Source organism: Antrostomus carolinensis, unplaced genomic scaffold (assembly GCF_000700745.2).
Source record: "Antrostomus carolinensis isolate BGI_N321 unplaced genomic scaffold, ASM70074v2 scaffold13809, whole genome shotgun sequence".
NCBI classification, from domain to species: Eukaryota; Metazoa; Chordata; class Aves; order Caprimulgiformes; family Caprimulgidae; genus Antrostomus; species Antrostomus carolinensis.
In genome coordinates, this window is record NW_010340757.1 from 27,853 (window position 1) to 39,656 (window position 11,804).

At 37.8% G+C, this 11,804-nt stretch overlaps 1 protein-coding gene across 1 annotated transcript in view; it reads left to right on the plus strand.

The window, feature by feature from the left end:
* Window positions 1–11,804, plus strand: part of LOC104531399 (ral GTPase-activating protein subunit alpha-2) — a gene marked incomplete at its 5' end in the record, with an annotated part of 103,867 nt that overhangs the window by 26,618 nt on the left and 65,445 nt on the right. The window contains 9 exon segments of the mRNA XM_029087048.1: window positions 3,580–3,708; window positions 5,127–5,255; window positions 6,519–6,577; window positions 6,875–6,983; window positions 7,573–7,683; window positions 8,047–8,115; window positions 8,287–8,424; window positions 8,972–9,155; window positions 11,107–11,802. Of these exon segments, the coding sequence (XP_028942881.1) occupies window positions 3,580–3,708; window positions 5,127–5,255; window positions 6,519–6,577; window positions 6,875–6,983; window positions 7,573–7,683; window positions 8,047–8,115; window positions 8,287–8,424; window positions 8,972–9,155; window positions 11,107–11,802 (1,624 nt within the window).

Sequence of the window (11,804 nt, forward strand, 5' to 3'; positions counted from 1 at the left end):
GGTGTCTCTCAGTGAAGAACAGACTGAACTTTAAGTGAAAAATCCATGTTGTTCCTGTTGAGGGACAATTGGAAACGTGCTGAAGGCAGATGGTGGGCTATTTGGTTACACCTGTAATCTGCAAAAGCTTGAACAAAAATTAGGTGAAGAATATTTTTGTAATTGACCTTTCAGTGAACTTGCATAAATTTTTTTTTCACTTACTCAGTGGATATTTCTGACCTTATTATTTGGATTACTGGGTTAACCTATACTGAAATATTATGCCATTTATAGGGTTAATGCATTTGAGAAGGGCATTCACATAATTTCTCCCTTCTCTCCCCTCCACCCCTTTTTTAACACTACAGAGCATCATTTTGAATCGAAATAGTCCATAATGGTCCTTTTTTTCACTTTTCTTTAACAACATGAACACTAAATTATAGCTGTGCAATTATGTAAACAATGGAAATGCTTCCAGAATGAATACTTCCTTTTAAATTTTCATTTTGTGTAATTGCTGAAAGGTTTGGAGCCATAATAAACCAAAATTATTTTACACATTTATCGTTCTAAAGATCAATTATGAAAGAAGAAACAACACCGTACAGAATGAGTAAACCAATTTCTATTGCCGTCACCATATGTTTTTCTTATTGCTTGTGTTTTTCCAGTTACTGTGTACATAGTATTCAATTAAAGTGATTCATTTACTAGGCTGTAAGCTGCCGAACAGAGTTTACATTTATAGAACAGTGCTTTGAAGGGAAGGAAACAACTTGCCTCTGTTTGAATTACCTGATTTTTGCAATATCACTGATAGCACATATGTTCTCACTTGATTGCTTTCTCATAAACCTGAATCTTCTGATAAGCTTGCAATGCTACTGAATTACTGTGTGAAATCACGCTTTTATTGTTGGCTGGGTTGTGCCTGAAAGTGTGCTAATTGGGAAAAGGGAGAAAAATGTCAAATTTTACCTGTAAGTGCCTTCCTGGGGTGTGGTTTCTTTCCTATCTATTCTGTTGGGAGTAAGCTCAAGGAGAACAACAATGTTCTAGTCAGGACATATTCTACCTCATATTATTCTCCTCCCCCTCTACTCTGCCCTGGTGAGGCTGCATCTGGAATATTGTGTCCAGTTCTGGGCCCCACAGTTCAAGAAGTTTTTTAGTATGAGGGTGGTGAGACACTGGCACAGGTTGCCCAGAGAGATGGTAGAAGCCCCATCCCTGGAAACATTAATGGTCGGGTTGGATGGGACTCTGAGCAACCTCTGGTTGAAGATGTCCCTGCTCACTGCAAGGGGGTTGGACTAGAAGACCTTTAAAATCCTTTCCAACCCAAACCATTCTATGATCTGTGCTGTTAATTCATTAGTATGAATTTACATAACAAAAAAGATAATTTAAAGATTGTTTCATTAGCTTTTCAAAGATTTACTATTAATTTTTTATTATTATTTTATTTTTTTAGCAGAAGTACATCTCATAAACAGCAAGTAGATCTATGCAACCACATCCTTAGAGCTTTTTGGAATGTGTGTGTTGCCACAGCATTTGTTAAAGTTGTATTAGTTATGCTGTGCTGTAAACTCACAGGTATTAATACATATTGAAGTAATGAGTTTGCAATTTCTATCTTATCCTAATTTTCTAAGTGTTCTATACAATGACCAGAGTTAAGAGTTGCAGCTGAATGATCGTTACAGTGGTATTTAACAGATGGGATTGATGGAGCGAGGACAGGAGTTAACACAGTTGTTTGTAGCAGGTCTTTGTACTGTTCTGTTACCTTTCAGGCCAGGTTCAGCACAGGCTCTTTTATTGTGGCACATGTCAACAGAAGTGTACTCCCATCTGCTGCTCTGTAGTTTGATGCCCAATTATTCAGAGACAAAACACATCACAGTACCTGGCTCCATTTGTAATTACAGGTGTGGTGTGTTGTGAGGAGCCTGGTGCATTAATCAGACTCTTAATTATAAAAAGGTGGGTCTTTTGTTCTGCTCAGAGCGTGAGTTTACCACTCACTTTATGAGCCGCTGCATCCATCTGCTCTCTTTTTGAATGTTTGCATTGACTGATATTGACTTTAAAATGTATCAAAGGAAGTGATTAAAACTAGTTTAAACATTAACTCGAGTGGCATTTTGGCTTATTCAGGAAAGTGAAAGCATTATCTGCTACTATGTTAAAAACTAATATTATTGATTTAGAATATATGACACAGTAATTTCATAGGATGTTACTGCTGTAAATACTTAGCAGAACACTAACTAGGTTCTGTCCAGGTGTTTAGCAGTGCTTTTAGAAAATACTAGTGTAGTTAAAGCATATCTCTTCATAGAGAGAAAAATCAGTTAGACTTTTTTAGTTTCTGATGTAGAAATTGAACATATGGACGCATTCTGGGACAAAACTTAAGTTCAAGCCTTCTTTGACACGTCATAAAACCAGTAAAGGTGGACATTGAAAATGGGTTTCCTTTGCAACTTTTCTTTGAAATTTTATTGAGATGAAAAATTATTTTCTACTCAATATAGAAATAGCTTTATCTAATTCTTCAGCAAATATAATGTTGCAGGTAAGGATTATATAGATTTTGTGCCTAATTTTAAACCTGCTGAAACCTTGTAGGAAGGAAATCTTAACTCAAATACAGGAACTTTCCTCTAATTTGGAGAGACTCTGAAGAATTGAAACGTGGAAGGATTAAAGTTGAAACGCTTATCTCAAATGTGTTCTGTGTCACAGGGTAATAATGAGAGCAAAGCTGTGGATGGTGGTCTGTTCTTACACACGTCGTGCTACCTTTTAAAACCAAAAAAACCTCTCTGTTTCTTCAGAAGTTCAGCAAAACTTTTTTTTTTTCCCCAAGGCTTATCTATATTTGCTGTCTTAATTATTTAGAAGAAGAGTGACTTAGAATAATCTAGTTAGCATAGATTTGTCTGTGTTACCGTGCTGTCTATGATCACTTCTTGCATTTGACATCGCTGTATTTCTCAACTAGTCCAGAATAGCTAAAAAATCCTGTATGTGCTAGAGCAGCCTAACAGGAGTAAGCCACCTGCTGTCAGTTACTGCCTTGAGCTCCTTCAGGGCAAAGGTGGCAGTCATTTATGTCATCTCATGTTTGTATGGCTATAGAATTTTGAGTAATGTGATTTTAAGAAATGCCTCATTTGGAGAGGTGTAAAGCTTCATTTTAAATTGATTAATGGTTTGAATGTGTTTAATCCAAAGTCTTATTTAACAGGAGAACAATTCTTTTATGCTTAGATGCAAAGAGACATGGGGTTTTTTTAACAGGAATTTAAGAGTACAAATATTACCAAAATACAAAATGCACTTTTCCTACTAAATGCATCTGTAGTGGAAAGTAGTGGTTGTTATGTGATGATCAGTTATACATATTGCTGTGTGGCTCTGTGAATTATCACCTTGATGAGTGTGGAACTGGTGGATTGCAAAGTTAAATCTTTTCAAACGCTCCCTCCCTTTTGCTTTTGTGGTTTTTTGTTTGTTTGGGGTTTTTTTTTTGGGCGGGTTTTTTTTGCTTATTTGTTCTCAAACTGGTAACTTCTCTTTCAGGATATCTTAAATACGGTCATAAAGCACTGCCCACCTTGGTTTTTTTTCCTGGGTTTACCTGGCTTTACGATGCTGATAGGAGACTTCATTAGCGCGGCGGCCAGGGTTCTGAGCACAGACATGCTGGAGGTGAGTATGGCAATGCCCAGCGCTGGGCCTGGTCCCCTGAGAGCCTGCGCTTGCTAACAAGGTTCGGATGTCTCCACTCTAACAGGTGTTGACTCGTTAGTGCAACGTGAAATGGGGCTCTTGGGGCAGATACCATGGCAGCTGATGTGTGAAATTGTGGGATAAGGTGACATCCTAGTATTGCAAAGGTGTTTCATCAAAAGGCCAAAGTGTGAGAAATCATATCCTTGCTAATATTGCGGCACGCCTGTGCACTAAAAGCAGGGCTTGGGTTTCAGAATCTCATTAGCTTTTTTCAGTGAGCAAATGTTGAAAATATGGAAATTTTTTGGTAATTCAGAATTTCTTACTAAATATCAAAACTAATAGAAATGTGACTCTAAATGATTAAGTGAACGAAGGATAAATAAAATAGCAAATCAATGATGGGATGCCAAAATAAGGGTAAAGATTTGGCAATCCTGGGAAAAGCAGGAAAGCTTTGTTGTACGTGAAACACCAGTTCAGGGGAAACATTTCTGTCCGTTTTGGCCAAGTGGTTTTACCACAGCTCTTGACATTTGTGCGGCTGAGCAGGTGGCCCTGCACAGGGACACAGCCCTCTCATATTTCAGTGGGACTGAAGTGGTGAGCCTAGCTGTGCTTTTTCCATTGTCCCTCAAAGAGTTTACAGCCATTAATTTTCTGACATCTCTTCAAAAAAACTGATCAGTCTGATCATTGATCCAAAGCTTAAAGTGCTAATAAGAAATGAAAACTCAGCTTTCCATGGACAAAAAAAAAAAAACCCACCACCACCTTCCATTTTTTCCACAGGCACAAAACTTAGTGTGCATTGCATTTTCAACGTTATCCAAGATTATATGGCAGTAACTAATGCATTTATAGCTCATGCCATGTTGCTTTGGATGTTTTTATGGAGGTAGGAATCTCTCTACGCATTTTTATTATGTATATAGTCAGTTTGAATGCATTGTACTGTCCTTAGTGTCACGCTATCAGCTCATAGTAATGCTGGATTAGTGCTTTAAATTCTCACTCAGCTTTTCTTTAGGTCGTTCTGTATTTTTTATTGACTCTGAATTGCTGATAGTTGGGTTGTGTAATGACCAAGGAGGTAGTAAAAATGTAGAATACGCTTAGGAGCGGGGCCAGGTCCCTGCTGGAGGAGAAGCTTGGCCTCAGAAAAAGAGCAGAGCAAAAAGCATAGGCAAATAAGCATCTGTAAGTTGCTGCCTTAATGTGTTTTTGCTGTAATTGTAAAGGAAAAGCTACTGGGACATGTTCCTTAGGACACTTCAAGTGTTGCACTGTAAATACAGCACATGTGGTATTTATGGTGATAGCCTAGCCTCATAGCTTATGCCATTTTCGTAATTTTATGAAGAAAATGTTTTTGTTTACTTTTCCTTCATTAGGCTCCCCGTTCAGAAGCTCACACCATCCTTGGTTCTCTTGTTTGCTTTCCAAATATCTACCAAGAAATCCCACTCTTGCGGCCCATTTCAGAAGCTGGTGACATCGTCGCGGGAACAGCAGATGTGAAAGTAAAGTCACATTTTATTAGTGAATTCTGATGTAACCTAGCATATTCTTACTATATATTAACTTCAGTTTTACCATGCACTCTTCAGTTAAAAAATAATCCACTCCTCCTCAAAACCCCACAACTGTGCACATTATATGTACTTATCTGATAAGCATTGCTTTGCTTAACGTGCACCATGAAATTAACAAAGCTAAGGTACTGCAAATTGCATTTTATTTTCAAGGAGAGTGAACTGGCTATGATCAAATGTGATGTTTTCCAGCCAGATGCCTGTCAGGTCAATTCATTAAAAGATGTTGGTGATATTATTTGAAGTGTCCATTCATTGTATCTGTGTATATTAGCTTGTCCTGTAAGGGATATGGGGTGTGCATAAGGAAAGATATTTTTTGCCTTATTGGTATTATAGTAAAATGTTCAGAAAATTCCACTATTAGAAAGAACCAACAAGTTAGGTGAATGGTTTTTCCCTGAGAATTAATTTCAGTGGGACGACCTGAGACATTAATTGTTTTCCTGGATGGAAAGCTTTGTAATTTAATGACCTTCACAGCAGTGTTCCTGATGGGGAAAAGTCACACACGCTGTCCCGTAAAGACCCAACAAAGGTGGCCTGGAGCATCACTTGCAGTTGAAACCTGTCCAAATGGTTGCCCTCATACCAGCCTCTGTTGCTTTTTGATAAACTTGAGGCACCATGCTGATCCACTGTACAAAGTCAGGTAAAGCTGGGGAGGAAACTTCAAATTCCTCATGCAGCCTGGGAAGACAGAACTGGAGGCAGTGCAAAACCTTTAGCATGCTTGGCTTCCGTTCCTGCTTTCTTCATCAGGCCTCTTAGAGTCATTGGAGGTGTGTTAAAACAGTCTCTATTTTAAAAGTATCTTTTCTGTACTAAAAAATACACTAGCTTTTTCAAGACATGGCTTGCTTAGAACTTAAACATTATAGTTTGTATTATCAAATGATCACCAGTCATCATTAGTAAATACTCATCAACTCTGAAAATTAATTGATTTCTATCTTGCTGCCTGTACATGATTTTAAGTTGATTAGATTTATCCACAAGGGCCTGTATATTTGAGTTGTAATCAGTAAGTATTTCTCCCTCGACAAAATAAAATTGGCACACAGTAAAAATACTTTAACAATAGACTGAGAATTAAAATTATTTCACTTGTATTTATGTCAAAATTAAACAACTCTAAATGAAGTAGATGTTTAAAAAAGATGCTTATTCTAATTTATTTTATTATTTTAGTGCTACCTCGTAAATATTTTATTGAAGAATGCTACAGAGGAGCCAAGTGAAGCTGCAAGGTAAAATACTGAGTAAAAGAAAAAATGGGAGTCTTTCTAGTTACTGATTTTTTTTGTGCTTGTACGGCTGAGTTGTTACCACTCCCTTGTTGTTCGATCCTATTTGGGCGAGTTATTCGCTTTAGGCCTTTTGAGATGAGGTTTACTCCCCACCATGAAGGTGTTGACCTGTTGTGTGACCTGAGAGAGGGAAAAGAGAGATCATGTGTTTGTTAATTTATTTCTTTTTCTTTTTTTTTCTTTTTTCTAAATATTCTTCTAAAACTTCTGACAAAACCGCTTTTTCCTTTAAAAAAGATGCATAGCCATTTGTGGCCTTGGAGTTTGGATATGTGAAGAACTAATGCAGTGCACAAACCATCCCCAAGTGAAGGAAGCAATCAATGTCATAGGTGTGACACTGAAGGTATTACCATGTCAGTCTCTGTATTCAATAAACATTGTGTAAAAAAAGGTATTTTCTTTTGTTTTTTAAATAGTTGCTGGCTGTACGGGGCACAATCTGCTGGTTTGTCTTTTCATTGCTTAAAGTACTGACAGGTTGCTGCTTAACACACAACTGCTCAGGACTTTTTGCACAGTTTTGGTGATACAGCATTGACCATCTTCAAAAAGATGGTTTCCCAGTTCTGAGCCTTTGCATGTAATTAGTAGCTCATTATGTTCAGTGAGCATGGTTCAGATCCTCAAGGCTTCTGTGAAGTTGCCAGGGAGTGTATGTACAGTTCTTCAGTGGGGCCAGGGTGGTGTCCTATACAGAAGTGCAAAATATTGGCAAAAATGGCATGTACCTAAAGACCATTTCCACAACTGACCAAATTAAGATCACATAGATAATGTCAAACCTGCTGTTTCCTAACGCTGACAGTGTGATTTTGCAACGTAACATTTCTTGTTGTTGGTATAGATGTAAAATAATTTTAAATGTAGAAAAACTGAATGCATTGTATTGTATCTGGATATTTTATTTGACTTGTAATCATCTTTTCTTCTAGTTTTCTAATAAACTGGTAGCTCAAGTAGCCTGTGATGTTCTTCAGCTGCTGGTTTCTTACTGGCAAAAACTTCAGAAGTATGAATCCTCTCTGTCCAGAAAAATTACTGAAGTACGTCAGTTTCTTTCAAATGTTTGTATGGAAATCGTATGCAAAATTGTATTCATTCCTTAATTCCTTTCTTGAGCTACTCTACCTGTGTCTTTGTTAACTTTTTCTTTCTTTTGTGATTATTGTTAGGAGAGGTACTGGCTGTAGTCCTGGGAGCAGTGAACTTCTCTCATTTGTAGTGATTTATTTCCAAAATGCTCAGAAAAACTTTTTGTTTCACTTGGACATTGATTTACAAGGGCAGTTAGATGGTCCTAAGAGAATTTAACCTTTTTCATACCCTGTTCAAATGAAGTTCATGCTCTGTGTTCATAGTGAAAGAAATTAAAATGTCTTTCTGGAATTTTGTTTATTTTAATGTAGATCCTTGTGGCCACTATTGCATTTCTTTTGCCGAGTGCTGAATACTCCTCTGTGGAAGCAGATAAAAAGGTACGTCACTGAAAAGAGCAGTCTCCCTTCTTTCATTGTGTTGTTTGAGCTGGTTGTTAAATTAAGTTGCTTGGAACCAGAGTTATATTTTAAATTTTCAAACTCATACTTTTAAGTTTGGGTGAATTTAATAGAATATACCTAAATACTGTGTTACATATTTCTGTTTAGTTTATAGTTTCGCTGCTACTTTGCTTGTTGGATTGGTGTATGGCATTACCCATGAAAATGCTACTGGAGCCAGTGTCTGCTGGTCTTCTTGAAGATCAACATGCATCCAAAGCTCCTTTGCTGGACTATATTTACAGAGTGAGTATGAGGAATGAACATGATTTATTATGTCTAGATGCCTTTCACAGATGCTATTAAGCACAGAAGCATTTTTAGCAAGCTGTAGAAAATAATGAATTCTCACAGTGTGGGCAGAATTCATACAGATGAGAAGTTAAAAATATAAAATGTTAAGATGGTGAGATCAGAGATGTAGAGTAGACAGAGGACGGTGAAGAGAGAAAGGTAAAAATGCTTAAAACAGTGAGCCAGGGAAAATAATCTTTGCAGAAAAATTGGAATTATTTGAAATGGGATGTTAAAATACAAAATAAGTCCTGAAGCGAGCTCTTAAAGTGCAAAATAAGTGCTGACAAAGAATGTTATTTTTAAAATGCTGTATTTAGATTTTTCTGTTGTTGCTGTTGTTTTTTGGGGGTTGGTTTTTTTTTTTTTTTTTTTTGTAGCATATCCTGGCTTTCACAGTGTAAAAATTCTGTTGGGTCACTCCTCATTAAATGTGTTTAAGTGGGTACTTTAATGTACACTTTATTACTTCCTCAGTGTCATGCTTTTCTATTTGCAGGTTCTGCACTGTTGTGTGAATGGCTCCAGCACGTACACTCAGCAAAGCCATTATGTGCTGAGTCTGGCGGATCTCTCATCCAGTGATTACGACCCATTTTTGCCACTGGGGAATGTAAAGAGCTCTGAGCCAGCCCAGTGCCACTCCTCCACGGATCTGAGCAACCTGCTCACTGTCGCCGAGGGTAAGGGAGTTCATAGAACGTGGTGAGGACCAGCATGTCAACATTCAGCAGCTAGGAAATAAAAGCTTTCCAGGTTACATCTTTTCCTTAAAAATATGCTTCTCCTTACTGCACCCAGCAACTATTCTTTGAAAACTAGGCAGCGCTCTTTTTTGATGAATTACAGTTGCCTCTGTAATAGGATGTTAAGTTTGTTGCTGACATTGCTCTTTGCAAAGATCACAGGAGAAAGAAAATGACGCTAAGGTGCTGTATAGCAAGAAATTTGTGTAGAGATAGGATAGACTGAGAAGCTGGTTTTGCCTTTATTACTACTTAAAATTTGGTATATAGAATTAAATTCAACAAATAAGATAAGCCCCAAATCAATCTTCTTTAGAAGATGCAGCTTCCCTTCTTGAATTTTTTAATAGAAATGACTCCATTGTCATAGATAATTTGTCTGTTTTGAGTGATTTGAGAAGAACATGTACGATTTGAACCAGATTCTGCAGCTGCATAGATATGCCATTCCTGGTGATTCACAGTCTACCTGGGTTGCGCTGGGTTTGGCTGGGATAGGGAAAAGAGATTATTTGGATCTAGGTACATGATGTTACTAACTTTTAAAAGTTAACTTAAAAGTATACATCCAAACATATGAAATAATTTATCTCAGACTGATTTATCATAGAGATCATCTTTATTTCAAACACTTGTTAAAAGTAACCTTTAAAACAATAGCTGTTCAACTATGAATTACATCTATTTTAAGTAATTTCATATATTAATATTCATTAATGTATTTCTGCAGAAGAATTGAAAGTACAGATGCAATATGAAGTTGTGCAAGATAATGTCGGATTGGCAGTGATGCTTTAAAATAGTACTTTCAGGTTTTGATACAGTACTATTTTTTAGTCCTACAGTTTATTTTCTTTGGTTTTGTATATGTACTTTTAGTTTAGCAAAAAGGTTAAAAACATTAAAATCTCTTCTGTGTAGATTTCTTGCTGAGTAGGACATGTTGTGAATAGCAGAAAAATAAAGTTACGTGTCAGGTACATTTGTTGTTTTAGGTAGAACAAGATGTTTCTCATCTTGGATATGTTAGTGCCCTACAAGTTCTTTGGTTTGCTTGTTTTTGAAAAAGGTTAATTCAGAGATTTACTACTAGAGAATTCAGGAAAATAGTAAAGAGCCCTTTTTATGAGGGGAAGCTGAAGAATTTTGGCTTTTTGGGGCTAGCAAAAGCAAAAGGGTGAAAAGGGATATACTTGTTGTTTAAAAGTGCATTAGAAGGTATAAATACCAGGGAAGGAGGAAAACACTATAAACTAAAGAAAAACTTTTTATTTTAAGCTGAATATGCACAAAACCTGAAAATTAGAAGGTTTCTGGCTATAAAAGGGTAATATTCTGGAACAGCATTCCAGTAGGAGAAGTGGACGCACAACATAACTCGGAGCATGATCGATGAAATCCTGCGCTGAGGGGAACATCTTGGGATCCAGAAAGTCTCCTGCTGCCTCATACAACAAATTTTACCACCATCCGGCTGAAGATGGAAAAGCACCGGTTTTTAGTTGCATCTATGGTTTACCTTCATTTCTCATGCCCTGTCCCTCTCTTGCTACAATTGCTGTGGGGGTGGCTGTGGTAATATGGGCAGTAAGGAGAAACACCTTAACCTGCCAGATGAAACTGTAGTGACAGCAGCTGTTGTGGACTTTTTACATGTTGTAATGGAGACCTGGATGTCACAGTAAGCTAAATGTAAAAAGGCATGTGATAAAATAAAAAGGTGTGACGGGTAGAATTTCTTGGGAAGGGATTGTAAATAGCATCTTGACCAGGAAGGATTAGGAGGACAGCTAAGGCAAGCTTCTGAAATAGGACAGGAATTTGCAGATGCTCTTTTATTAATTGCCTCTTGCTGCTCTTACTATTATCTTTTAATTTATTATTTTAGAAAAAAAAAGGAGGAATTTAGAATTGATACCTTTAACAGCACGGATGGTTATGACTCACCTGGTGAATCACCTGAGCCACTATCCGCTCAGTGGAGGCCCTGCCATTCTCCACAGTCTCCTTAGTGAGAACCACGACAACTCCTACGTGGAGTCCTCCGAGCTGTCCTCAGAAGTCTTCCGGAGTCCTAACCTGCAGCTGTTTGTGTTTAATGACAGTACTCTTATATCTTACCTCCAAATCCCTGCAGAGAAGAAGACAGACAGTGAGCCAGCAGCACCTCCCTCAGATGTAAGGGTGATTGTCAGAGATATCTCAGGGAAGTACTCTTGGGATGGCAGAATATTGTACGGACCTTTGGAGGGCTGCCTTCCTTGGCAGAGTGCAACAAACACATTTGTGATCTCAGGCAACCCGGAGCACCACCTCATTTCCCAGAAAGACATTTCTCAGTTGGAAGAGGTAGAAGATGCTCTCGACCAGTTGCTGGAAAAGATTGGTAACACCAGTCCTGAATGCCTTTTACATCCCCAGCGAAAGCTGATTGAGCCATCGCCACCACCCTTTGGTATGAGCTGCGACCAAGAGAATGCGATCACTGAAGCCCTCCTGAGGCAGAGTGTCCAGGAAAAAGAGTATATAGTTAAGTGCAGCTCGGACTTCAGTATGAAGGTGGCCCGTCAAGAAGAACCACGTCCT